The sequence below is a fragment of the Phytophthora infestans genome, genomic scaffold, assembly GCF_000142945.1.
Source record: "Phytophthora infestans T30-4 supercont1.2 genomic scaffold, whole genome shotgun sequence".
Lineage (NCBI taxonomy): Eukaryota > Oomycota > Peronosporomycetes > Peronosporales > Peronosporaceae > Phytophthora > Phytophthora infestans.
Window position 1 is genome coordinate 4657608 of NW_003303757.1, and position 26609 is coordinate 4684216.

A 26609-nucleotide genomic window follows, 5' to 3' on the forward strand; every position below is an offset into this window, starting at 1 on the left:
AATGTCAGGCACGAGGACATTAGAGAAAGCGCCGATTCTTAATGTTTCACCAATCAGCGCTAAATTAGAAGTAGTGGCGCAGATAGTGATCGCCCCCTGTCCACAAATGGCAGAACATATTGAAATTTGTGACGATACATGATGTTTCTCGAATGTTGCAGCAATTTGTATGGAAAAGCTCTATCGTAATCACGCCGCTCGCATCACGTCGGGTGTGAGCTCGGCAGTTTTTCATTCTTAATCCTTCCTTATCAAGCATCAATGGGGTCTTAGCGTCATCAGCGGTCCCACCACATGCGGCTTCTGTGCGTACAGAAGCACCGAAGCGGTCTGGGCTACACTACTTTTGGAAAACTTTTGAACCTCCCGAGAAGTACTTCGTTTCATTGTCGCCCACTTCAACAAGCATGGACATGTGAAGCTAACAGCTCGGCCTGGTCGGAAAAAGGTCACGGAAGCCCGCCACGACCGCCGTATCGTCCGCGCTGCTGAAGCGAATAGCTTTATCAGCGCGGCGAAGCTGGCTGCTCCAGTGAGTGATTAGGCTAAGAAGGCAGTTTTACCTAGTACAATTCAGTCGCGAATCAAGAATAGTGGTCTCAATAGGCGCTCGGTCAGGAAGAAGCCCTATCTGTCCAAGAGCCACCGCAAGCTACGTCTCGCTTACGTTCGCAAATACGGTTATTGCGCGGGGTGGGGGGGGGGCTGGGACGACGTCGGCCTCACGAAAGCGGCCCGAGTGGATCTGCATGGGGCTTCAGGTCGTGTGTTGGTGTGACGTCCAATCCACGAAGTCTTCGCCGATCGTGTCGTAGCTCCTACGTTTAAAAACGGCCGGTAATCGGTCATGTTTTGGGGCTCTATCTTCGGCAATGGAGTTGGACCTCTTCACATGTGCGCAGAGGCGATGGACGGTAAGTTTTACCGCCGCATTTTGCGCTCGCAAATTTCATTGACGAGAGCTATAAACGATCTTTCTACCCCGACACAGTTTGTGCACGATAACGCACCGGCACACTGTGCTAAAGCTGCAACCAAGTGTCTGAAGAAGCTCAAGCTACCAGCTTCAGCCATCCTTCGCAAAACCCGGACTTGAGCTCCATCAAAACCTTCTGGACGGAGATGAAGCTCGAGCTCAACAGGTCCCCGGCATCTTCGCTTTGGGACCTAAAGGTGAAATTGCGGAGCATTTGGTCTTCCATTGATGAAGATCTAGTGCGTAAGACCGTTCGCTCAATGCACAAGCGCCTTGATGCAGTAAAGGAAGCTCGGGGTGGCCACACGAAGTATTGAGCTAGCATAGCTTCAATCTTGAATGACTAGCTTTTTGTAAAGGGATGTATCTTATTAGGAGGGGGCGATCACTTTCTGCGCCCCCAATTTCAGTTTTACGTTGATAACTACTAGAGACCAATACTAATGCGCTACCCCGTTGGCACTCTAGCTGTTCTCTCCACGTGGTATACGCCCAAACTAATCTTTCTCCAAACGGACTTCCGGAGCTTAAACATTTAGCCATGGAGAGGGGGTCGGGGAAGGGGGGGCGCTCATTTCCTGCACCAGCTATACAGTGGTAAAATTTGCCAGCAAGCTCTACTCGTTGGAGATATTCTTTCGCTTCTTTTCCTTTGAACTTTTGACGCGACATCGCCCGTTGTTAGCCTTCGTGAGCGTTGGGTCATCAAGCACACGCCATAGCCCTTTTTTTACAACCATAGCGTGCCCCGAGGTACCTCTAGCTCTGATTTGGCCTTTTGATTGCTTCATTGTGGGTGATCTCTCCACACCTTCAGCTTAGCGATCCTGGCAGTGATGTCTACCTGTGAGCTCTTCTTCTTCGGAATCAAGACGTCACGGGCCACGTTAAAATCAACCCTCCAATAAGGTGGATTTTAACGTGGCCCGTGACGTCTTGATTCTTTTGACATCTAGCTCTTCTACAGCGGCCTCGTGTGAGATGTTACGCTTTTATGCGTAGATCTCAATAGCCTCATCGAATGCTTTGCGGTGGGAGATATTTCGGTTATCAGTTGCTCTGCTCGTTACTTGCTCCCGAATCGTCTCTCAGCTTCTTGTACCGATATTTAACCCCACTACTGCGATTGTATTGGATCTACAGCTCAACAATAGCTTGCAGCGATCAACTAAGACGCAGCACGAGCCTCGTGTCTGCGTCAGAATTATTTGATGCTGTCTCTTTACTTAGCTTGAACCTAGATGGTTTCGGAAACTTGGGTTTCTTGGTCCGCTTCGACAACCGAAATAACAGTATTATTGCTAGCTGCTACTACACCCTGCGCTTTTATTTCGCGCACTTCTGATGTGAGAGTGTCGATTTTACTATGCAGAGCCTTGAACCCCGCGTCCAATGTTGATGCAACCAACGGCACAGCTGCTTAAGTCGCCGATCCTGAGGCTGGTCTGCTGACAGCGACTGCACTAGTTCCGATTCAAATTCCGTGTATTGGCTGGAGGTAAATAGCGGCTCTTGCCGTATTCGATGACTGGGAAACAACTTGCACAACAGAACTGAGACCTGAAGAAAAACAACCCGAAGGTCGTGAAGCAGTCCCATAAATCCACTAGCAGCGATATCATTCCTACCGGACTTATGTAGCACAGTGTCGGTTAGATTCAAACCAGAAAACACTTTGTAATGTAGCATGGATGTGATCGCAGCGCAGGCGAGCCAATAACCGCCGCCCTTGGCTGGAAATCCAGCAGGAGCTCGCATTGCCTTCCATATCTGACTCTCAGTATGCGTTTTACGATAGTATGCATTATCGGCGAACACAGCATTAGTTGGCTTTTACATACTGCGGAAATTATAGTTCTGCGTGGACGCACGCAAATCGCAGGTCTGGGGCCACAATTGACAAAAATTTGATAAGACGTTGTGGTGGATGAAACAGTGAGCGTATGGAGCACTGCTGTCTTACTACATTGCTTCGGTTCGAGCATAGTTTCAGTTCAGTTGGTCGATTGATAGAAGTGTTCTGAGAGTGAATGATCGTAGTAACGGACATTCAAGAGGCACCGCTAGCAAGAAACCGATACCGAAAGGGCAGGCTACAGCGATCCTTTAAGGCAAGAGCGACCCTTCAGCACATAATCATAGTATGCCTTCTTCAGATTACCAAAACAGCTATTCTGAGAAAACGCATATTAAGCGGAGATAATACGTATTTTGAATGGTCGTGTTCGTTCGGCATACTACATATTATGGGCTAGATAATACGTTTTATGTGCTCAACGAACACGGCCTTAAGCCTTGAGTAGAAAATTTTTCTTTCAGCACACGAATATTATACCTCTGTAACGAGTCTCGGGACGCCTGCTTGAAGGCGGGTCGCACCGCTCACTACCACCGTCTGCCGGTGAGCTGCCAGGCTCCTGAGGCTTGCGCACACGCAACACCCCGTCGCTCTCTTCACTCACAACTCTCGCTTGGTGTCCCGACGGCTCCGTACACTGACACGAGACGGCTCTATCCGTCCAGTACCCACACTCGCTTGCTCTCCTCCACCCTGCCCGGACTCACAATGACCTACAAGTCCTTGGTCATGCGCTCCGCGATGTACACACCCTTGCTCATACTCGATCCGCCTGTGCCTCACGGATCCAATTCGAAAGTGAGCCCGAGCCGCCGCTAGCAGCTCAGATCCGTCACGCATTTCCAAACTCCCAGTCGACTCGCTGAACAGATCTCCTGCAGTGCCACATATCGTTGTCTTGGGGAACAATAACACCCCGTCTCCGTGTCCCTTGGTCTGACTGAGCTCGAACCACACACACTGTACCCATCGCCTACGTGTCAGTGGCGTACCCCATACAGCTGTGGGTACAGTGATACTTCGGGGTACGCGAGTCACAATCCCTCGCCTTCAACACGGATCCTATCGTATTGGTACGAACATGTCTGGCTTCGCCTCCTCCGCGAAAGCTCTGACCGCGTTACACGGCTAGCTCCAGATGCTTCACTTTAGCAACATTAATCTGCACGGTTCCTTGCAATAGTGCCCTTTTAAACCACTGTCTTCGATCGGTGAAATCAGGAAACGGCTCTAGCTTCTCATGCCATCGCCAAAACAAATACATCGAGACGGCATTTAATAAGAATAACAGCGTGTACAGGCAGCGCATTGCAGCCCTTTATTCTACACGACCCGCTTGGTTAGTTTTCCTTTTTGCATTGTCACAACGAGCGGCTTGCAAACTTGGGGACCTTCGTCAGAAAGGGTGAGAGATAACATGGCAGGATATTGCATAAATCGCCTCGCCTCCCCACGAGCCAAAAGCGCGTGGCAGATTAAGAAGTCTACGCGGCTCCTTAGTAAAACAGTGGTGCTCTGAATAGCTAAATAAGGCTGAGTGCCTTCATGTCCTCAATCTGCGATCTGGATACATGTCAATTTTTGCGCTTGTGCTCACTTCGATTCAGCATATCCATCAAGCCTTTCAGCGTTTTACCTCTTGAGTGTGGGTGCTGGTTCATGTTTATGGACTTCTGAAACTGGTACAGATTAATGCCTGTCTTGACGTACGCGTCAACAGCCTCGTAACCAAGGCTGATCCGACTTCCGTCCCTCGCCTTTTCCTTTTCTTGCAACATGGTACAACGAAGCTATCGAGATAATCTACCAACTTTAATTCGTTTACAGCAGAGCCGTCCAGAAATTCTTTGCAAGCGCATCACTTGCTAGAGTCGTCCTGCTTGCTCTTGTACTGTTTTATCGTGTCTACAGGCCGAGATGCGGCGTGGCGGGCCATCACTCGTTCGACAGCTTGCTGAAGTCCCTCTACATTCGACGCATCTACTGATCTATTGTCGGTCATGTTGGGTTTCTGAGAGCTGCAGCTGGAATGGGGGAGAAAAGGATTGTGGTAACAGGTCGCCACAATCGGCGGGAATGTATTCGTTTCAATAGATAGAACCTGGCCGTTGAATACGCGCGAAATACTTAGAAATACGTATGGTTTTTTTTCGGTGGGATCGTCAGACCTGGTAGTAGGTCTGGACTCCAGACCTACTGGTAGATGCTGTACAGTTTGTGCTCAACGGGGTTCTACGATGTACTCAGAGAATGTGCTACTGTCGCTGAGCAGCACGAACGGATGCTGTTGTGAGTATAAGATATGGCATAGAAGCCACGATAGAATCTATCAAAGATGGCTTAGAGCGACCTAATATTGCAGAACAGCAACTTGAAGTGCTCGCCCTACTAAATGAGAAAAACGTGAGAAAAATGAAGTAAATATTTCTAATAGGGGTTATCACGGTTGGAAAGAATGTTTGACCGACCAATCAAATCAAATCTTCGCGTCACTTTTTTTTTTTCAACTCAAACCATCCTTGAAAAAGTGGAAGGTTGCAAACCACCAGCGAAGGTAAGCTTTGATTGTTGGGAAACCATGCCAGAAGGTTTGATTTAAATATATGTAGCTCCAGCTTCACTTTTTTGCACGGTTTTGGGCCTCGCAGCGGACGGATGAAGGATTAACTTTTTTTGGCTGGCCAAACATGCTTACCCCTAATACTATTAGGCTAATAGGGGTCGCTTTCTAAAATAAGAGACATTTTAAAAATGATAATTTGCCGATACGAGTGGGATTGTATTCAGGCATTCCGAAATAATCATTGTATTGCTGCTTCAATACAATAGTTTACACTTAATTATTGATTTTTACAAATTGGATGACTTTGTCCAATTAGTTATTTTGTATTTACAACAAAGTACTTTATTTTTTTCGTAAAATCTAGTTTTCTTTGCTTTGTTTTGCGTAAATACGGAGCTCGGTCTCCAGATGGCTGTTAGCAACGGTCGCTCAAAACGCGAACCTGAGGCGCTCGTCTATCATTTTTGATCTCACCATGGCTCTCGCCAACACCTTCACGACCAAGCACGTCTGCAGCTACTTTTTTACTGCCAGCTTGGCGACTTCCAGTCGGCCACCATGAAGCTTCAAGACGACAACGTAACGCTTCTCGATGTGCGCGATATCTTTGATGCGCTCATCGAGAAGCATTCCGTTGTGAAAAAGTATCTTGCTGCCGACGCAAATACGTGGACTTCGAGCGAGCGTGCGTTGTAGCCCTGTCAGGCGCCGTGGACGAGCTGACGAACGACCAGGAGCTGATGTTGCAGCCATTTGAGACGGTACCCGCAATTACGACACCGGACACCAGGCACGGACGCCCACAGGGCTTTGCCGACAGAGTCTTGGCGACTAGAAAAAAGCGGCGCGGTGCAAAGAAGATATTTGATGGTGTGCTTTTCATCCCGCCGACGTCAAACACCGTGGAGCGTCTTTTTAGTGTGGCGAAACATACTCTTTTCCACCATCGCCAGCGTATGCTGCCTATTCACCTTGAAACCGTGTTGTTCCTGAAGATGAATCGGCGTTTCTGGGACGCAAACACTGTAGCAGCTATCGTGAACGCAAAGTAATGTGCAGTGCTGTACATCTAAGTAGTTAATTTTCCAATACACTACTATTGATGTCAATTATTTATTTCTTAAGCTGTAGTTTTTGTAGCAATAGCTTATTTTGGCATGGACCTTCAATATGATTGCAATTGTATTATCGGAATGCCTGATTGTATTACGTAAGACGCTTCAATCGCACCAAGACCTTCATGCTGATGAGCAGCGAACCTGGCCAAGTGCATCGTCGACACGAAGACAGCTCTTGCAAGAAGTATGAGTGAGGCCGCTCGACCGCCAGTACCACCGTTCACGCGCGAGACCGCAGCCCTGAAGGTGCGAGCTGCTGAAGACGCCTGGAACTCGCGCGATCCGAAGCGGGTCGCCCTCGCCTACACTATTGACAGCGCGTGGCGCAACCGTTCCGAGTTCATCAGCGGACGCGCGGAAATTGAGGATTTCTTGACTCGTAAATGGGCACAGGAGTCGCAATATCGGCTCATCAAGGAGCTATTTGCCTTTGACGGCAACAGGATTGCTGTGCGGTTTGCGTACGAGTGGCTGGACGCTGAGCAACAGCAATGGTACTGCGCGTACGGCAATGAGAACTGGGAGTTCGACGCTCAGGGCTACATGGCCAAGCGCTTCGCCTGCATCAACGACGTCCCGATCGGCGAGAAGGATCGTCACTTCCACTGGCCGCAGGGCCGCCGGCCTGACAACTGTTGAAGGAATGATTTGCGCAGAGTTGTTAGGGCAGTACAGAACTGAATGAGGACAAAGGTAGAGAGGATTAGGCGGCCATAGTGAAGAGGAAGTCTTGAGTGTAGAAGGAGAAGACGCTTGTGGTGGACTTGGTAAAAGAAGAAGAGCATGTGGTGGACTCGGTAAAAGAAGAAGTAAGATTAATGTTTAAGAAAGTAGCGGGCTACTAACAAGAAATTAGTATGCGGCATTCAGAAACATAGTCTAGAATTGCCGCTACCATTCATCGTACTAAAATGTTCCAGACATTTTAGTACATTATTTATTAGAGTCAAAAATACCGTGTCTCTTCATTACTAGTTTATAGAGAGCACGATGGAGAGGCGGTCCCTGTGACGGGCCCTAACCTCAACAGCCTCCCTGGATCGACATCAGGGAACGTCATTGGATAATATAATACACGTGTTTTGATTGGTCTACGAAAACCCTGTTAAAAATGTTCAGTCAATTTACAAAATGGCTACACGAATTCGTGTTTTATGCGTTTCTGAAGCTCCTAGAGGCCCTACAGCCAAACGGAGACCGGATTTGGACTCTACTCGCCAGGGCAGTTTTCTGGGGAGGTGGAGTCCAAATCGCCATTTGGCCACTTGTGCACCAGGTGGCATACTGAAAAATGACTCGAAAGTTCAAAACGAATTAGTTTTGACAGTGATAGGTTTTGAGAGTACACTTGTATTGAAGTTAATAGCAGTTACAACAAGTGGCCATCTTATCGGTCGTGTATGTTAACTTAGAGAAGCTCAATGCCATCAGAATCGGCCCACATGACGGACAGCCTTGAATTTAGTAGAGACGACAAACGCAGATGATGCTGGGACGGCATAAGGTCTTATTCTATGGTCCGGCGCGCGGTATAGGATCAATCAGCAGCTCGGGGGCTCATCGAGCTGATCTCGTAGTCTCACATCACAATTTACACTCTACTGTCACCGCACCAGCCACACGCACGTCAAGGACACGCACGTCAAGGCCACGACACCAACAAATTTCGGTGCTTCAACAGCCAGCTTTGGGTATTGCAACGCTTCATTCTCGCTCAGTCGGCGTCATTCAGGATACTTGTGGAGACCAGGCAGATTGGCTCGAGGCTCAGTTATTTAACGCCAGCTTTGAGGATCATGTCTCGGTCGGCGCAGGTGGCCCGGATGGACCCTACTATCGCCGTGCATCTCATTACAATGGCTGCCCCAAAGTAGTTACCTTCGACTACGATTTCTTTATATGAAATAGTACAGTTATATTTCACTAGATAGTCATCATCACATCGGAGATGCTTACTTCGACAGCCTCCCACATCGAGGAATGTGTATGATGCTCTATCTGTCGGATAGCTACCACAGGTGGCTGTTATAGCAGTCCTGTACGTACATGAGCATTTACAAGAAGTAGATCTTGTTTTGATATTGATGATCTTTTTCCTTTGACTTTTATTGTCAGATTTGTCGCCTTGTGCTGTTTTGCTTTGGCAATAACTGTGCTGATTTCTTGTTTTCATTGTTATTTTGGCTACTCAGGAAAACCTTAGAGGATTAAACCTGTTCACCGTAGTGATTGTTGTTGCTATCGTTTTAGTTATACGAATTTGTAGCAGCTACTTCAGGGAAACCTTTAATTTTAAGGATCAAAACCTGTTCACTGAATTGTTGCTGTTATCGTTTTAGCTTTACGAATTTGTAGAAGCTACCTCAGGAAAACCTTTAATTTTAAGGATCAAAACCTGTTCGCTCTGTTGTTGGCTACTCAGGAAACCTTTGAGGATACACCTGATCACCGTATTTATCTTTATATATTTTGTGTAAGCGTTTTAGCTTTGTTCATTTCTTAAACTGCCATTGTTTTGCTCTTTCATATGTGGATATTTCTATACAATGTGTGGTTTGTTTTTTGTTTTTCGCTGCTGAGGTCTTATCGAATTGCCTCCCAGTTTCATGAAATGGTTGATATAGGTGCTGCAGTCATTTTCAATTTGTTCTGACTATTATTATTGAGAGCTTATAGTTTTCAAATATTTTTGAAGAAAGGCTACAGCTTTCAAAGCATAAAAACATCTAACAGTGTCATCGGTAGTGTACGCATCTTGTTTGCAGGCTCTCATCGTTGGGGCTATTTTTCTCCCTAGAGGCTCATGGAGTTGTTTCTCATTTCGAAGATTTTTATTTTGTTTATACTTCGCAAGTGCAAGCAATAGGTTTGTAAACTATCGATTCCATTGAAAATGAAACTAATGCAGTAAAACTATAGTTGCTTTCTGTAGACAGAGGCTTGTGTAGGCTTGTCTTAAAGTCATAAAGTATTGAAGATTTTTTCTTTATGCTGGAAATGTTTGAAACTTTTGCCGCAATAATTTTTTTTTTTAAGTTTGGCGAATTGAATGAATTGTTTTGGCGTTGTTGCCTCCCAGTTTCATACATTTCTGGGCGTATTTCTTAACTTGGTTAAATACCAGACACATGTTTGTATGGACAATTGCCCATTTTTATTTTATCTCTTTCTTGTTTTTTTTAAGGTATATTTTTATTTTACAGGTCCAAAATGTAGTGGATTACCTGTTCTCAACAAGCCGTAGATCTGCATTTAGTAGACTGCTGCAGCTTTGCATTAAGCGAGGTTTTAGCTGTGCCATTCCTCCTTGTAGCTCGAGATGCACAATTTTTAAAATGGTATTTCATTAAGTACACATATACTAGTAGTAAATACACAGCTTGTAGCTGGAATAATTTTTGCACAGCTTTATAGCTCGCAAGTGGGGCATTTGGCCTCCCAGTATGGCGTGACACTACAGCAATGCTGCTGGTGCGTGAGGGCGGTATTTAGTTCTTCGCCTTAAATATGTACTACATGTACTTGTACATCATCAAATGCATGTACGTGTATGTGTACGTGTACGTGTACGTGTATGTGTACGTGTACGCGTACATGTACGTAGAGCACAAGGCACTGTGGCCTTCTAGTACGGCTTTTCAACCAGACAGCGCTATGGCTGGTCTGGCATCATGGCCTCACAACTCGGCAATGGCCGGTGTGGCACGGAATGTATGTGTCTCGTGCGGCGCTACAGCTCCATGGCTGGCGCGGGGGTTTCATGACCTCCCAGCATGGCGAATAACTACGCATGCTGTGCTACAGCACAGTGGCTGGAGCCAAGTTGGCAACGTGGCCTCACGCGAGTTGGTGTCCGTCGGGCGATTTTCTCTCCGATCTCCTTCATGAGCCTTGGGGCTTGGAGGCGCATCGTCTTGCCGCTTTCAGCTCGTCAGTACCCTGGCGAAGCGTTGGGCTGATAACCTGTTGAAGGAATGATTTGCGCAGAGTTGTTAGGGCAGTACAGAACTGAATGAGGACAAAGGTAGAGAGGATTAGGCGGCCATAGTGAAGAGGAAGTCTTGAGTGTAGAAGGAGAAGACGCTTGTGGTGGACTTGGTAAAAGAAGAAGAGCATGTGGTGGACTCGGTAAAAGAAGAAGTAAGATTAATGTTTAAGAAAGTAGCGGGCTACTAACAAGAAATTAGTATGCGGCATTCAGAAACATAGTCTAGAATTGCCGCTACCATTCATCGTACTAAAATGTTCCAGACATTTTAGTACATTATTTATTAGAGTCAAAAATACCGTGTCTCTTCATTACTAGTTTATAGAGAGCACGATGGAGAGGCGGTCCCTGTGACGGGCCCTAACCTCAACAACAACCATCCTGGACTTAGCGAGCTCGGGCTCTAGGTCGCCATCGGAGATTGTCATGCCAGTTGCAACAAGCTGTCACCGCCATGTCCCGAACTTCTGATTTCGAAGATCCGTTTCGCCGAGTACATCTAATAGCGAAGCCTTCGTTTGGCCGAAGGAGCATAGCGTAAGCAAAAATGCATCCATGGTTGTCACTTTACAATGAGCCCTATGCGACTTTGATGATGGATCAGGGTGACCATCACTCCGCTTCTAAAAATAGCTATTTGAGGCCAATCACCTTGCCCCAACCCAATCTTCAAAGGTATTTTTGCCCAATCTGAGAAGCGGAAGAGGCTCCAAATTCGAAAGCGGCCCATAGCAAAAAAAGCCGAAGAAGCGCAAGGAAGAAGAAGAATTTTCTGTGTGCGCTTTGCCTCTCTACAGAGCTCGCTCTCAAGCCTAGACAGAGAGCACCAGCGCATCAAGAAAGACATGGCTACCATATACAGCGGCGCGCCCTCTACCTCGCGCTTCCCGTTCTCCACACACACACATTACACGTCCAACGCTGACGCCCCCGCACAGGTTCAAATGCACCAGTTCCGGTATGGTAGCTACGCGATGGAAAGTCAGATGGAGGTCTCGTCACCGCCTTCCTTAGCGCCGCCGGGCGCCACACTCGGCCTACTGAGCAAGCAGCACATGTACGCCGAATCTAACGCCGTGCGCCTGCCATCGCCCATGTACAGCAGTCAGCAGAACGCGTCGACCACGATGAATATGCAGTCTATGATGAGAAAGATGTATCAGCCGCAGCAGCCTCATCCTCCTCCCATGGATATTCCCCAGCAGCAGACCGAAGTGTTGCATGTGTCGCCTGGCGTCCCTACGCCGGTAGAGCTGTCTATTTATGAGATCAAGCAGCCAACAGGATTATTACACGTGACCGTCGGCAATCAGACTGTCGAGTTTCTCGATGGGGTAGCCAACATGCCGCAGAAGCGGTAGATGCATACTGTGTAAAACGTGACAGCATCCCGCGACTAAAAGACGGGCCGTGTTCCCTCTTCCATCCAGTATACGAGTCACCAAGTTGTGAATGGACGCCCTCTTCTGATAAGAACGATCCCCAGTGCTGCTACCACCCCAAGAACCAGTCTCCAGAGCAAGCGTCGCAAGGCAAGACAAACAAGGTGGTGGAGTACTATAGAAACTCTTCTCGTCTGTGTCGTCGTGGTGTATTGCGTCAAGTTTTAAGCCAAGCCAGCCAGAGGCAGCTGGTTTTCTTTTGTGTGTATTTTATCGGCAGCTCCAACCATTTTTTAGCTGTCGTCAACGCCTGTACTTCTTCATTCTCCTCCATTTCCACGAGCTTTTTCAGTTTAATCCCAAGAAGACAAAAACAGTTTAGCTTTTTCGCATACGTGTTATGTCTACAGTATCTCTCTCTACCCGTTCGAGGCAACTTCCACCACTTTATTCCTGGTTTGGCTCCGGTTGGATTGAAGCAGCAGTGACCTTCGGCTGAGGCGTCGGGACCGATATTCCTCGTGCTTTCAGGCGGGTGGCAATCGTCCCGTGTTCAAGCACTAGGCCCCCCACTTCAGCATCGTCTTCGAAGATAAGGATGCCGTCGCTCTCGTCCGTCAGTCCAAGCTCCGCCTCCGAGCAGATCATGCCTTGAGAGACTTCTCCACGCAGTTTGGACTTCTTGATCTTGAGCTTCTTTCTGCATCCCACATCCACGCAACGTTAGCAAGGTATTGGTAATACATGTATGATGCCAACGTACAGCTCGCCTGTCTCGGGCTCCTTGATGGCCAACCTGGTTCCCACTTTTGCCACGGGCACACGCGCACCTTGACGTACGTTAGGGGCGCCACATATGATCTGCAGCAAATTATCCTTGTCGCCGATGTTGACGGCACAAACGTTCAGACGGTCCGCCTGAGGGTGCGAGTGGAAGTCTACAATCTCGCCAACCACCAGAGTGTTCCATGTCGTCTCCACCACCGGCTGCTGCTGTTGCGGCACTGTCTTCTTTTCTATAACTGCGGTCACCTCTTCACCGGAAGCACTAGTAGAGCTGGAGGCCAGAAACTGGCTGCGGAGGCCACGCAGCACCCTCGCGCGTGGCTGCGCGCGAGACAGCAGTGAAAGCATTGTTGCCAATGGGATGCTGTGAATTGAGAGGATAAAAACCTTTTGAAATTGATTACTCTCGATCACCGAAAAATGAGGGTCAAGTTCAAGGTTATCGTAGGGACGACAGAAGACCATGTCTTTGCCTAAGCGCGCGCGAAAGTTCGGCCAGTGATGGTCTTCTTCTGGGTCTTGGACTGGTCCTTTTCGGGACGCGCACGGTTCAAGACTACGACAAGCAGCAAGGTGAGCCCGTTAGTCAAATGGACGCGACGAAACAAATCCGCATCAACTTATTATACCTTGGAGCAGCAGATCCACACGCTTTCGCATACGAATGTGCAGGTACGTCTTAGAGGCCTTGATGTGATAGTGGAGGTAGTTGCGTAGACCCTGCACCAAAGTCGCCGCCTTGATGCGCTTTTCAGTCGTGTCCACATGCGTGGGGAAGATCGCAAGGCTCAGATAGCCCACGAGGTCAGGCGAATGACGCAATCCTGGGGCTCCACGCAGCTCGAGCGGAGGGTCCTTGCCAAATGCAACAGGTGGCGCATTGTTCACGGTGCGTCGGGTGTCAACAAACTCCTAGGAATCGCAAGCCACATCACGAGTCAGTGTACTGTTGGTACCAAATTCACAAGCAATTAAGCGAGAGTACCTGCAAGAAGACACGAGCGATAGCCTGGTCGGTCTTGTCCTCAAAGCAGACCGAGTACACAACGACGATACGGTCGGCCTGAGGGAGCACGTAAATCGTCTCGTTACGACGGTAAGGGATCTGCACAGGACCAAGGGTGCTCGCATTGCCGTTCTGAAGCGCCTCGAAACACTGCTCAAACGGAGCACCCATAATGTTGCGCTTCAGGATTGAGATGCGCTCAATGAAGGACGCTACATCGAAGACCCCAAACACCAGAATACACGAGTTAGCAAGTTTAGACACGAAAAATAACATTAATCTCAGCAAATACAGCGTCACTACGAACCAGCATTAGCAGGTGTGACCACATCCACATTAACCTGTAGCGAAAAGTCAAATCCGGCTTTCGGGGCGACGACTTGAAATTCTGGGTACCTCGCTGCGAGCATTTGCTTGGCACCCAATCTGTCAAAATTCTAACAAGTCAGAATCGCACTTTGTTACTTCATTCTTCTCAGTTACAGTGTACTCACCCTTCCAGCGTCTTGTAGGGCGGATATGCCATGGAGACAGTAAGGAGGTTGTCTGCGATCGACATGTCATACTGCACATCTGCACAAATTCAAGGACGACGTCAGAACGCTTCTCTTTTCAACTCTAAGTTGAAGAACGTATCTCGTCTCCATCTCCTGAAACTCACCGTCAAAATCGCACAGACGGATCTCCAAGGGCTGTACGGGGCGAGGCGCTCTGTAGCAGTGTTTAAACGGGCAAAAGTCAGCGAGACAAGAGCAGGAACGTGATAGCTAGCTCAGTGTTGTCTCCAGTACGGGCACACATACTTCTCCCCCAGACGGCCTTCCAGCACCTCCTTAATGATCTTGTTCTCCGACTCAAGGAACAGCATCGCGCCTGCACTCAGTTCCCAGATTGCGAAAATGCCATCACCTCCCGGCATGACGACGGGTACCGTAATCATGGTACACATGCATTGAAGCTTCACAGTCGCAGACTCAGATATTCTCAGATTTAAAAGCGCTTTTAACCAATCATGTATCGCCATAAAGAAACCGTTTGGGGTGTACAATCCGTCACATCCCGACCTGCTCCTCCTTGTCAAGATGTCGACGCGCCCTCCGCTGCCATCTTCCACATCGTCTATGAGCCTCGTGAGCGGCCCCGGGGAGCTCGAGTATGGTGTCTACGGCCGCGTTCTGTTCTGTGGTCAGCTGGAAAAACGCCGCGATGGTGCCGTTCGCGGAGGCTGGGCCTCGCGTCTTTTCGTCCTCACACCCGAGACTCTGCACTACTACCGCAAGGCCACTGAGTTCGAGCTGCTGGGAGAGGAACGTGGCCACGTACGTAGCGCAAAAACTACTTGAAGATCGGATCCGTTGCATGCTATTGCAGCTAAAGGGGATATGTGTTTTACGCACCTAACAGATAGCATTGTCCTCCATCACGAGGGTGCGTGCCATGCCGGAGGATGAAGCGCCCTACTCGACAGTAGAGCCGGGAGTAGAGCATTACTACCTCGAGATCTGCACGGTTAGTATAGAACAATGCGCTGAATCTATGGGGATACTTTGATGCTAATTGTCTTGGAATGTACAGGAAGACCGGCTGTATCTTATGCGGACGCCGATTCGCGAGGCGTCGACGTGCGAGAGCTGGTCAATCGCTATTGAAGAGCAGCGCAAGGTGCTTCGTTCGGGGAAGGCGAATAAACGTGAGTGCCCTTCGAGCTCTGTCCCTTTCCCGGAGGCTCTACCCAGCCCCACCTTGTTAGCACGCAACCATGAACTTTTCTCCCATTTCGTAAGTTGGTCGTCTTACGGCGCCTGTCTTGGATCTGTTCACTAGAGTATAAAAGCGTGCTCCTGTTTGCGAACGAACAGGAAGCGTCGCCGCCGCGGGTGGCCATGATCTCGGTCGTGCACGTGAGCGAGCGGGACGGATGCCCAGCTGAGAAGGTGATTAAGCGACGGACCGAGTGGGGCGAGAAGCTGGACCTCGGTGTGATTCCGCAGGGAGGAGCATGCGTCATTCTTCTTCAGGATGGGGGTCTCGGCCGGATCGGTACACAAGCTCTCATGAGCAGCTGGGATTCGGGTCGGGTCTGCTGGATTGAAGTCACAGATGCCGACGTCCCTACCGAGATCGAAGTTTCGGTAACATGTAAGGTGTTATCACAAGAAGCCAGGTTGAGGTCTCCCAAAACTTTAAACACCCACGAAGGACTACCAAAGTGGGTCGAGTGGGTGGACGAAGGCTCCAGTATTGGTTTTCTGATGATGTGCCTTTTCGTCCACCTGCTATACGGCGTTGACGGCTTTCACTGGTCACACAAGTGCTGCCTCACAGTTGGAGCCGCGCTCGCCATCTCAACTATTCTCAACGGATCTACGAGAACCCCACCGACACCAACACCAACGCCCAGGCACTCTAGTCCCACCAATCTACTCCCAAAGCTGCAGTTCACTCTCACTGTCCATCGCTGCCGGATAAAAATGGAAGGCACGGAGTACATTTACCCTCAGACGAGCGACAACAAGAAGTAGACCGCTCCGCTCCGTACTCGTTGTACACATGTACTTCAAGTACTCAATCAAACGCCAACGTGGAAGCGACTTAGAAGAGAACGAAGCAGCTTCAAAATAAATTACTTATCCTACCAATGTCTTCAATACGTGTCGCTTTTTCTAGTATATAAGTTCATCGGCTCTGAGGTCCACGCAATCAATCAGCCGACGACTCGTCCTGTGGCGTGACGAGCTGTGTCCAAGAGAGAAATAACGGCTTGGCGATCTGAGTCAGCGTAGCCCAGCTCAATTAGGCGTTGACTGAACTCCTGCAGAGTCAGCGCGCCACAAGAGAGACTGCTCATTCCAAGCATTACATCCATAAGAATTTCCGGTCGCTTGATCTTGAGTAGAGCAGCACGCTCAATAAGTCCCATCGACGGGAAGGACAACTTCCACAGCTCGCGGAACTTCCGCTCAGCCACCTCGGGATCCTCAACTGGGGGTGCTGCCGTACTCGCTTCGACATTACACGTCTCCATTTGGAACGAACGCGTGCGAGGCGCATCAGGAGGACGACCTGACGTCTCGATTTGCTGCAGCGTGTCAACAACGCCCTCGGATGAACTGCGCTCGCGAAAAAAGCGTTCTCGAGGCGACTGCAGCTCTCGTCGGAACTGCTGGCGCGTACGCTCCTGCTGATTCTGACGCGCGTATTGCTGACGGTGGTTGCTGTTCGTGTACCGCGCGGTTGACGACCCGTTAAATTGCTTCGTTACGCGTTGACTGTATTCCTGAATGTTGCCGGCCTTTCCTACCGAGACGAATACCTCGGCTTCATCCGGCAGTCTTGCGATTTCCTCCACAGTCCGAATAGGCTCACCGTCATCCCGAGAAATGTCAACAATCTGGTTCTCTTTGACACCGAAGCGAATCTTCAGCACGTCCATAATAACCTGCGGCTCCGTTCCCTCAAAGTACGAGATGCACACGGTGCGTCCAAATGTCGACAAACTGTTCACGTTCAAGTGTTTACAACGCTGCATACGAGGCTGAAGACCCTTGCGAGAACGCGGGAGGTTAATCTGCCACAGCCTGCTCACACATACTTGGCACACACGACGAGGTCGCTGCTCGTCTATCACGCCATTACTTGCTGCACTCTTCTCTCGCTCCGGGTTAGCCAGTCGCGTGTTCGTGCACTTACTGCAGAAGGCTTTGCGACAATAACTGCACTTGTGTTTCCACTCCAAGAGCGAGAACATTTTTCGACAACGCGAGCAATTCTCTGTCCTGTTAGAGTGAACTTGCAGCGGTACAGGTCGATCAGGGATCAGATTCTGTAGCATCGTGTCAACCTCGTCGGGAGTGATGCTGTTGCCCTTGTAAAGTCGGAATTCTTCCACCATCAGAGACTTCACGAAGCCTTGGTTCGGATACACGACACCGCGACTAGCCATGGCGAAATTCACAGCTGTGACGAGCGACCAGTTGTTAGCGCGCATTAAATACATGATAACGAGAGTGGCAGAGCGCGAGATGCCCTGCGTACAATGGACCAGCACTCGGCCGTGCTGTGTACGCTTGGCTGACTCGATGAACCTATAAGCGGCGTCGAAGTATGAGCCAATATCTGCCTCCGGTCGGTCCTTAATGGTGACATTAAGATACTTGACGCCGTCGCTCTCGAACGTATTGCCCACATCCAGACTAGCGTTCACGACGTGGGTAATACCCAAATGGGACACCACCTGCTTGGACTGTGCATGCCACATATTGCCAAGAAAGAGGAAACCTTCCAGGATCTCGTTGGGGTAGTTCAGGTTGTGTGTGCCGCTCTTGGTTCGTGTCAGTTGGCCCGAAATCTCGTCCAGTAGTGCCGATGTTGTGTAAAATGGGTAGCGGTACTTGAATGTGACGAAGCCGTCAGACAACAGCTTGACGCTGGTCACGAGACCGTCATCGATGATAAGTTTCTCGAGTTTCCTGAGCCAGCTGCACGTCTTGGACTCGTGGGCGTCGTCACCCGAGGTTTTCTTTACTGCGTCTCCGAATAGAACGACATCGCGCAGTTTCCTCTTCTTGCTGGAGAACAAATATCGCTGCTCTTCAAGCAGTTCGCTCTCTACATCTTCCAACGTCTTGCAGCCCTGCATGGGTGGGATAGAGATAGCTGACGGAATGGAGTCTTCCTCGTACTCTTCTCTGGTCCTTGTGTCGATGAGGATCATGCCACGCGAAGCCTGTACCTGATTGTACAGCCAGCGGCAGTTAACCTCTCCACGACGCACAAGACGCTTGCGAGCTGGTGGCACAGGCTCGCTCTCTTTAGTAGGACAGGCGCTGTCCACGGCGGCATCGTCCTTCGCGACGTCTTCTGCCGCGCTCTTGTTGCTACTGCCAGCGCCGTTGGTCTCGTCGCCCACCGACATTCCACTTCCCAGTTGCTTTTGTTCTGTAGTCGCAGCAATCGTACTTGCACACGTGGTTGTTTGATCGAAGACGCTGCAGGGCTTACCGCCGCGGCGAGATGTCAGCGCTGAGCGGCTAGCGATGGGATAGGAGGTGTTTGTTCCCGACGGCGGCGCTTCTAGCATTCGCTGGCTGCCTTCGTTGCCGCTTCGGTAGGCGAATGCGTTGCTGGGGGACGCCGCGGCGGGGAGGCAAGTGGCAAAGATCCGGAGCCGCGGTCTGGTTCATAACTGCTGGAGTCTACACAACGCAGAGCCCGGACAAAAAGCAACAAGATAGGATGGGGTCAACTTTTCCGGTAAAACCTGATATAGAAAAGGCTAACCGGATATTTTGGATTTAATAAGGAGGTCTCAAAACAAAATGTGACTAATTACTTTCCTTTACAGTCTAATAAAACTCAATTCATCCGACATTCGTTGAGAAAAAAAAAGGAGCAAGTCCCTCTGAAGAAAAGCTCTAAGAATCTCCGGCTCTTAAAATCTGCGGACCTTACATTACGCAAGCTTAATTGTGTGTAGCTTCTTCCTTCACACTAAAGCAACAATGGCAACTGCGCGCTTGTTAGTAACGACTCGTGTAGCGATAACGGTTATTTCCCGCCGGGGTACATGTATGTCGAAGTAAGCATCTCCGATGTGATGATAACTATCTAGTGGAATATAACTGTACTATTTCATATAGAGAAATCGTACATAACTGGACTGGTTGGTGGAGAGTAACTCCCCCACCAGAACACCAGACTCTATAATTCATCACTTCTTCTTTTACCAAGTCCACCACAAGCGTCTTCTCCTTCTACACTCAAGACTCCTCTCCACTATGGCCGCATAGACCACTCTACTTTTGTCCTCACTCCGTACTGTACTGCCCTAACAACTCTGCGCAAATCATCCCTCCAACAGGTTATAAGCCCAACGTTTCGCCAGGGGCGAGCTGGACGCGGCAAGACCACACACCTCCAAGCCGCATGAATGACCAGGGGCACAATGAGGTGAAGGAGACCTGAGAGAGAAATCGCTGGACGGACACTTGCCTGCGTTAGGCCACGTTGCCAACTTTGCGCCAGCCACTGAGCTGTAGCGCTGCATGTGCAATAGATCGCCATGCTGGGAGGCCATGTTGCCCTCTACGCCAGCAAACGAGCTGCACGCGGTGAGCAGCACGTCTGCCACGCGGTATCGAGCCAGAGGAAAATCTCCCTGGACTCCGTACCATACGCACTGCGTATTGAGCCAGAGGAGAATCTCCCTGGACTCCGTACCATACGCACTGCGTATTGAGCCAGAGGAGAATCTCCCTGGACTCCGTACCATACGCACTGCGTATTGAGCCTTACGAAGCAATAACACTTTTTTGCATGAGCAATGTCTCTGTCAATTGACTAAATAGTGTGCATGCTTCTCACTACTTCGAAGTATAATAAAATCCGGAATACAATCCGAAGAGCCACCAGGGAGAAAATTACCCCAAAGCTGTGAGCTAGATAAAATGTGAGTGAAGTGTGCTCCTAATATTGCTTTGGTGCAAGCGTTGCTACCTAGCTGCTCAAAACATATTTATGCCACATTCACAAAAGAAATTTATGAATAAAATCATACATGCAATTTGCAAGATGCAAAAACAAAATTGCAAATTATACAAAGGCTGCCTTGTTTGTACGAGAAAAAAAATAAATATATATACCCCAAACGTTGAGAGAGAAATACTTAATGAAATGTATGAAACTGGGAGGCATCAACGGCAAAAACTATTCATGCATTCGCCAAACTTTAACATTTATTGTCGCTGGCAAAAGTCTCAAACATTTCCAGCATAACAGTACCAAAAGAATAAGAAAAAAAATTCAACACTTTATGACTACAAGACAAGCCTACAGAAGCCTCTGTCTACAGAAAGCAAACTATAGTTTTACTGCATCAATTCCATCTACAATGAATTCGATAGTTAGCAAAATCTATCGCTAGCGCTTGCGAAGTAAAAATAAAATTATAAACTTCCAAACGAGAAACAACTCGATGAGCCTCTAGGGAGAAAAATAACCCCAACGACGAGAGCCTGCACACTTACTGCAAATATGATGCGTACGCTACCGATGACACTGTTTGATGTTATTTATGCTTTTAAAAGCTGTAGCCTTTCTTCAAAAATATTTGAAAACTATAAGCTCTCAATAACAATAGTCAGAACAAATTGAAAATGACTGCAGCACCTATATCAACCATTTCATGAAATTGGGAGGCAATTCTATAAGACCTCAGCAGCGGAAAAACAAAAAACAAACCACACATTGTGAAGAAATATCCACATATGAAAGAGCAAAACAATGGCAGTTTAAGAAATGAACAAAGCTAAAACGCTTACACAAAATATATAAAGATAAATACGGTGATCAGGTGTATCCTCAAAGGTTTCCTGAGTAGCCAACAACAGAGCGAACAGGTTTTGATCCTTAAAATTAAAGGTTTTCCTGAGGTAGCTTCTACAAATTCGTAAAGCTAAAACGATAACAGCAACAATTCAGCGAACAGGTTTTGATCCTTAAAATTAAAGGTTTCCCTGAAGTAGCTGCTACAAATTCATATAACTAAAACGATAGCAACAACAATCACTACGGTGAACAGGTTTAATCCTCTAAGGTTTTCCTGAGTAGCCAAAATAACAATGAAAACAAGAAATCAGCACAGTTATTGCCAAAGCAAAACGGCACAAGGTGACAAATCTGACAATGAAAGTCAAAGGAAAAAGATCATCAATATCAAAACAAGATCTACTTCTTGTAAATGCTCATGTACGTACAGGACTGTTACAAACAGCCACCCGTGGTACATTAAATACTATCCGACAGATAGAGCATCATACACATTCCTCGATGTGGGAGGCTGTCGAAGTAAGCATGATGATAACTATCTAGTGGAATATAACTGTACTATTTCATATAGAGAAATCGTACATAACTGGACTGGTTGGTGGAGAGTAACTCCCCCACCAGAACACCAGACTCTATAATTCATCACTTCTTCTTTTACCAAGTCCACCACAAGCGTCTTCTCCTTCTACACTCAAGACTTCCTCTCCACTATGGCCGCCTAGACCACTCTACTTTTGTCCTCACTCCGTACTGTACTGCCCTAACAACTCTGCGCAAATCATCCCTCCAACAATGTACAATACTGTACTCAGTACATAGGTTAAAGGGACTCTTGCCAAGTGTGCCGGGCACACGCTTGAGACCACCAAGTTGGTGGCAATCACTCCGCCAGTATAAAATGTAATACAGTGCGCAGCACATGCATTTGAACGAGTTTGCTGCACGGCTTGTTTGTTCGAGAGAGCGACTCTTGTCGGAATCCTCCTCGGGTGTGGGTTTTTGGAAACCCGTTTCCGCCCCGCTCACAGACTCTATCGTCTTCATCCACACATTGTGGAAACGTCAACGTTGTCATGTTGACCATCCTGTGAGTCAGTGTGGCCGCCAACCGCGCTCTCTGGTACCGTACTAAGCTTATTAAAACATGTACTTCATACTATTAGAGAGTTTATGATTTCTGTACCGGTGCAGCTTCCATGGATTGCAGCAAGTTGCTGCCAGCAACAGAGAGCACATCCTTTTCAGACCTCAACATGTGTATGCATTACCGGTACCGGTACACGTATTGAGATTCGCGTCAGATTCGCTACTATCTTACGCTTCCGAGTCTAGGAGGTTGTCGCTGCTCAAAGTATCTTACAAGAGGTTTAGCACTATCCGTTTATCACATGACAGAGCACTGGCCGTCCTTGGATGGTTCTGCTGCCAGCTCTATCAACGGAGACGTCCGCCTCTGCAACCTTGCTGGTTGGCTCGGCAGACTGCCGCTCGTCAACAGGTCAAGCTCGCCTTCTGTCACGCTGCACTTGTTGTGGAGCAGTCGCTTCTCCTCTCGCTGCAGTGCACGCAAGAACCCTTCATTCGGGACGACTACGCCGCGGCCTGAGCGCACAAAGTTGAACGCCTGCGCCAACGACCAATGATAAGCTCGCATGACGTACACGATCACTAGCGTCGCTGATCGCGAGATTCCATGCGTGCAGTGTACTAGCACCCGACAGGGTTTGCCGTCCGCAGTCGTCGAGCGCTGAGCTAATGCGATGAACTCGTATGTTGAATTGAAGAACTGCGTGATGTTCGCGTCAGGCTTGTCATCCAGCTTGGCATTGAAGTACTTGACTCCGTCCTTCTCGAAGACGTTGTCCACCTTGCGGGTCGCGTTCACCACATGAGTGATTCCAAGGTCCTGGAATACTTGTTTGCACTGGGCCTGCCACATATTCCCGAGGAATAAAAAATTGTCGACAATTTCATTTGGATACGAAACCTGGTGGTCGCCGCTGTGCAGCACGCCGTCGTCAACGATGCCCACCGGAGTGTAGAACGGGTAGCGCTTGTAAAACTTCATAAACCCCTCGCAGAGCACTTTAATACTGGCAGCTCGTCCTTCGTCAATGAAGAATTGCTCTAGCTTATGCAACCACGACTCCGGGTTCACAACGTCTTCCTCTTCCGCGAAGAGAAGGAAGTCTCGCAGCGAGCGCTTGGCAGACGGTAGTCCTAACTTTTCGATGTACTCGTCGCAGCTGCTGTTTTTGCTGTCCTCCGGTGGTGGCACATTGATGGCCCCCAGCACCGTATTAGTATGGTGCTGTTCGGTCGAGCGGCAGTCGATGAGTACCTCGCCTACGTGGATATTGTTGAATAACCAGCGGCTGTCCACTATCCGCCGTCGCAGTGAGCGCTTCTTGCAGAGGGTGGAGATTGCCTCATTCTTGCAGCTATTCGCTGGTGCCACTTGTCCGAGCTGCGTCTCGCCCATGCCTTGATTGTACTGCTGCAAATTGCTGAAAAATTGTCTTCCACGCAATAGCAATGCTGTCCGAAAGTGCCTGTAGCCGCCACCAAGCGCGCAACTGATACCTACCGAAGTGGTGGCCAGTTTGCCAAGGAGCCGGAACCTACAGTATTACCTACGTGAAAGTATTTTCCACGAAAACCGATCATTCATTTTTGAGCTTCGCCAGCCAATTCCCGCTCGAGGCGACCTGTCGCCGACTACTAAAAGCGTTTTGAAGCCGGATCCAAGCACCACTGTCAGGAGCGATTTGAAATAAATCGCAGATTTCTCAGCGCGCCATTGCCAATGAGTCATTGGCAATGACACCGCAATGCACGTTGCATTTGCAATGCAAGTTGCACGGCGGTTGCATTGCAACCGCCGCTCAAATTTTGACTGTAGTCTTTGCTGGAAAGATGGCTCCATCCGCAGGCCCAGATCGGATCTGAGATCCCTATGCGAAAAGTGGCATGCGCAAGAACTGCCTCTAGAGTCTAGGCTAGAGCCTCAGGCTGCAATCCCACGCATTCCATCTGGCCACCTCGAACCTTTGGTGACTGTTTGCTACACTAGCACACACATAGCTTACCAAGTTACCTGTACATGTACCTGCGCACTATTAATAAGCCTTTCATTCCACGACGCTACGTGCGAAGTTCACGGAATGCCAACGATTTGGTATTTTAGTGAAAAACACTGGCGATCAGAGCCAGACACGCAACTGGTCCGTCTACACCTGACCCGTCACATGCGGCAGTTGTGTACATAAACGACCAAGCCTTCGGCAAATGACAAAAAGCGTGGTTATTTTTACTTACTGCAGAACAGTCATATCTGGCCAGAAAAAAGTCAATTCTGACCCCCCTCGTCTCGTTGGGAAATACCTTTCATTTAGAATATCATCTTAGAAGGAAAAGCCGATTCTTGGGTAGATCGCGCCAATTACACCGTTCACCCTAATAAATAGTGTGACTTTAAATAGTCATGCACGTACTTATAAGAAAGTATACTGTACATACACCATAATTAGTCATACACCACAATTAAACATACACCAAGATTAGGCATGCTGGCAACAGCAGCACCAGCATTCTGTTACTGTACTTTTCATTCGCAACCTCCAAGTGTTTTCTCACTTTAAAACAGGCATGGTAGAAGAAGTGCCGCACAAGCTTCAGCAGGTCGTTCGTCTCTGCGATCGTGTACGGTGTACCGACTGGATGGAGCTGGATCAAGCTCTCCGGGGTTCTAAAGGTATGTATGGTAGAACTATCGACTTCTTTCTTCGCTGTTTCGCTCCTCGGATAGAAGGGTAAACATGAACCAGGCTCACGACTGGTGGAAGAGGCGTGTTGACACAGCTACAAGCCTAAGAAGCTCAAGAATGCGAATGGAAGATAACGTATCCGACATCAATTCGTCGTAAACGCTCTGGATGGGAGGGGCAGCAAACTAGCGGAGCACTGGATGTGGCTGTATCCACTTTTACTGACAGAGTTTCAGAGCCTACGGCGAGCTGGTGTCAAGCTCTCGAACCAGCTGTCGCTGAAATGGGCGTCGTCCTCATTGAGAATAGCGAGCACCCGCGCTTCAACTCTCGCTTCATTGTCAAGAACAAGTCATTTACGAGTCTTCTGACTCCTCGTCGCGTTCAAGACTTTTTGGAGCGCTATAACATCGTCTACAGGAGACACAAGGGCAAGAAGCAGGTCAGCGTCGAGAAACAGGCTCAGATCGAAATATCTATAGCGAAGCACATGGGTGAGCTTAAGCGCCAGTTTGAAAAAGGAACGCTTCACACTGATCAGCAGTACAACTTGGCCGAAAGCCACTTCGTTATTGATCTTGGCGATGGCTAGACGCTGCACTTCGTTGGATCCCAGTCCGTCATATACCGCAGTGTCGTGTCAGGTATGTAATATGAGGATCTACGCAGTGATGATTTGAATTAACTGCGTTGCTTATGTGATAGGTCGTGAGGGCATCACAATGTGTGTTCTATTGAAAGGGGGTAGTGATGCACGCATGGCATGACTAATTAGAGTGAGCGGTGTAATAATGGCGAATCGCAAAGGACAAAACGGCTGGAATTCACAATAGTAACTCCAAACTTAAAAAAAATCTGAAAAATGGGAGTGGTTCAAACACCCGCCTGAGGAGACTCTTCAGGATTTGCAAAAATGGACGCACTACGAACGCTCTAATCACAAATCTCTCCGGACCTCCGAGCGACTTATACGTGTGTACAAAAGCTAAAAGCCATTCACTACGCATTCCCCCCCCCTTCCCCCCCCCTGATCGACGGAAGCAATGAACCCAGTGGAGCGAATGCGACGGTCGGCGCGGAAACATGCGTCCCCTGAATCGGACAGTGACAGCGATTACAACGTAAACGACGAGAACAGCGTTAGGGACAGAAGCGAGCTCGCGCTAGGCGCGACGTCGAGTTCGACGGAGCATTCAGACAAATCCAGCCGCTCGGAAGACCTTCTTCCCCAACATTCGACTCTTCCCCCTCCTGACCGCACCGTGTTCGAGTCGTTGGATGCGTTCGACACTTACATCCGCACATACCAAGTGGAAACGTACCAGGTAATATATATTTTGGCCTGCTGAGTATATGAGCTTCTCTACCAAGCCTGTTCAGACTTCGAGCAAACAAGAGATGTGCACCCACGCCGGAAAGTTAAAGCCGCAAGGGGAGGGCGAGAGCGCGTCAAGCGTCTCGCTCGATCGAGTGTCCTACACAGGTAAGTCTTCTACTGGCGGGTGCTGGCGGATACAGGCGGGTACAGGCAGGTGCCGGTGTGTCCTAGTGGGTGCTGGCGGGCGCTGGCGGATAATACAAGCATACTAACGTCGTAATGGCTTTTAGATTAATGCCTGCGTTCGAGAGGTGGATAAATCAGCTCACACGTTTGCTGTATGTATTACGAAGATGAGAACGATCCATATTCACTTGGTAGATTCGGCAACGTATCAAAACTATCCACTTAGCCGAACAGCAGTTGGGGAGAGTGTTCTGCAAACTGTGGGGGTTCTACAAAAGGCCGGTGCAGGAAAGAATAACATTCACCACTTTATCACTAAGAATTCCGACTGTACT

At 48.7% G+C, this 26609-nt stretch overlaps 8 protein-coding genes across 8 annotated transcripts; 4 read left to right on the top strand and 4 right to left on the bottom strand.

Annotated features, from left to right (window-relative positions):
• Positions 1 to 907: 907 nt before the first annotated feature.
• Positions 908 to 1956, top strand: PITG_01841 (uncharacterized protein; the record flags this gene model as incomplete). The annotated part of the gene is made up of 3 exons (XM_002908398.1): positions 908 to 914; positions 1049 to 1286; positions 1944 to 1956. 3 exons carry the CDS (start codon positions 908 to 910, stop codon positions 1954 to 1956), a joined length of 258 nt encoding a protein of 85 aa, XP_002908444.1.
• A 2201-nt stretch (positions 1957 to 4157) lies between these two features.
• Positions 4158 to 4770, bottom strand: PITG_01842 (uncharacterized protein; the record flags this gene model as incomplete). The annotated part of the gene is made up of 4 exons (XM_002908399.1): positions 4158 to 4169; positions 4218 to 4357; positions 4432 to 4577; positions 4727 to 4770. The coding sequence occupies 4 exons, from the start codon at positions 4768 to 4770 to the stop codon at positions 4158 to 4160; spliced, it is 342 nt and encodes a 113-aa protein (XP_002908445.1).
• A 1931-nt stretch (positions 4771 to 6701) lies between these two features.
• Positions 6702 to 7154, top strand: PITG_01844 (uncharacterized protein; the record flags this gene model as incomplete). Its single annotated transcript, XM_002908400.1, has 1 exon — positions 6702 to 7154. The coding sequence occupies one exon, from the start codon at positions 6702 to 6704 to the stop codon at positions 7152 to 7154; it is 453 nt and encodes a 150-aa protein (XP_002908446.1).
• A 4091-nt stretch (positions 7155 to 11245) lies between these two features.
• PITG_01845 (uncharacterized protein) lies at positions 11246 to 12011 on the top strand (the record flags this gene model as incomplete). Its single annotated transcript, XM_002908401.1, has 1 exon — positions 11246 to 12011. The coding sequence occupies one exon, from the start codon at positions 11349 to 11351 to the stop codon at positions 11862 to 11864; it is 516 nt and encodes a 171-aa protein (XP_002908447.1).
• A 234-nt stretch (positions 12012 to 12245) lies between these two features.
• PITG_01846 (actin-related protein 2/3 complex subunit, putative) lies at positions 12246 to 14561 on the bottom strand (the record flags this gene model as incomplete). Its single annotated transcript, XM_002908402.1, has 8 exons — positions 12246 to 12585; positions 12649 to 13227; positions 13348 to 13583; positions 13657 to 13889; positions 13985 to 14103; positions 14172 to 14250; positions 14339 to 14388; positions 14481 to 14561. 8 exons carry the CDS (start codon positions 14543 to 14545, stop codon positions 12333 to 12335), a joined length of 1614 nt encoding a protein of 537 aa, XP_002908448.1.
• Positions 14562 to 14743: 182 nt separating this feature from the next.
• Positions 14744 to 16316, top strand: PITG_01847 (uncharacterized protein; the record flags this gene model as incomplete). Its single annotated transcript, XM_002908403.1, has 4 exons — positions 14744 to 14996; positions 15082 to 15186; positions 15253 to 15460; positions 15502 to 16316. The coding sequence occupies 4 exons, from the start codon at positions 14760 to 14762 to the stop codon at positions 16197 to 16199; spliced, it is 1248 nt and encodes a 415-aa protein (XP_002908449.1).
• Positions 16317 to 16381: 65 nt separating this feature from the next.
• PITG_01848 (dual specificity phosphatase, putative) lies at positions 16382 to 18869 on the bottom strand (the record flags this gene model as incomplete). The annotated part of the gene is made up of 1 exon (XM_002908404.1): positions 16382 to 18869. The coding sequence occupies one exon, from the start codon at positions 18755 to 18757 to the stop codon at positions 16382 to 16384; it is 2376 nt and encodes a 791-aa protein (XP_002908450.1).
• Positions 18870 to 22387: 3518 nt separating this feature from the next.
• PITG_01849 (dual specificity phosphatase, putative) lies at positions 22388 to 23584 on the bottom strand (the record flags this gene model as incomplete). The annotated part of the gene is made up of 1 exon (XM_002908405.1): positions 22388 to 23584. The coding sequence occupies one exon, from the start codon at positions 23483 to 23485 to the stop codon at positions 22388 to 22390; it is 1098 nt and encodes a 365-aa protein (XP_002908451.1).
• Positions 23585 to 26609: the final 3025 nt, after the last annotated feature.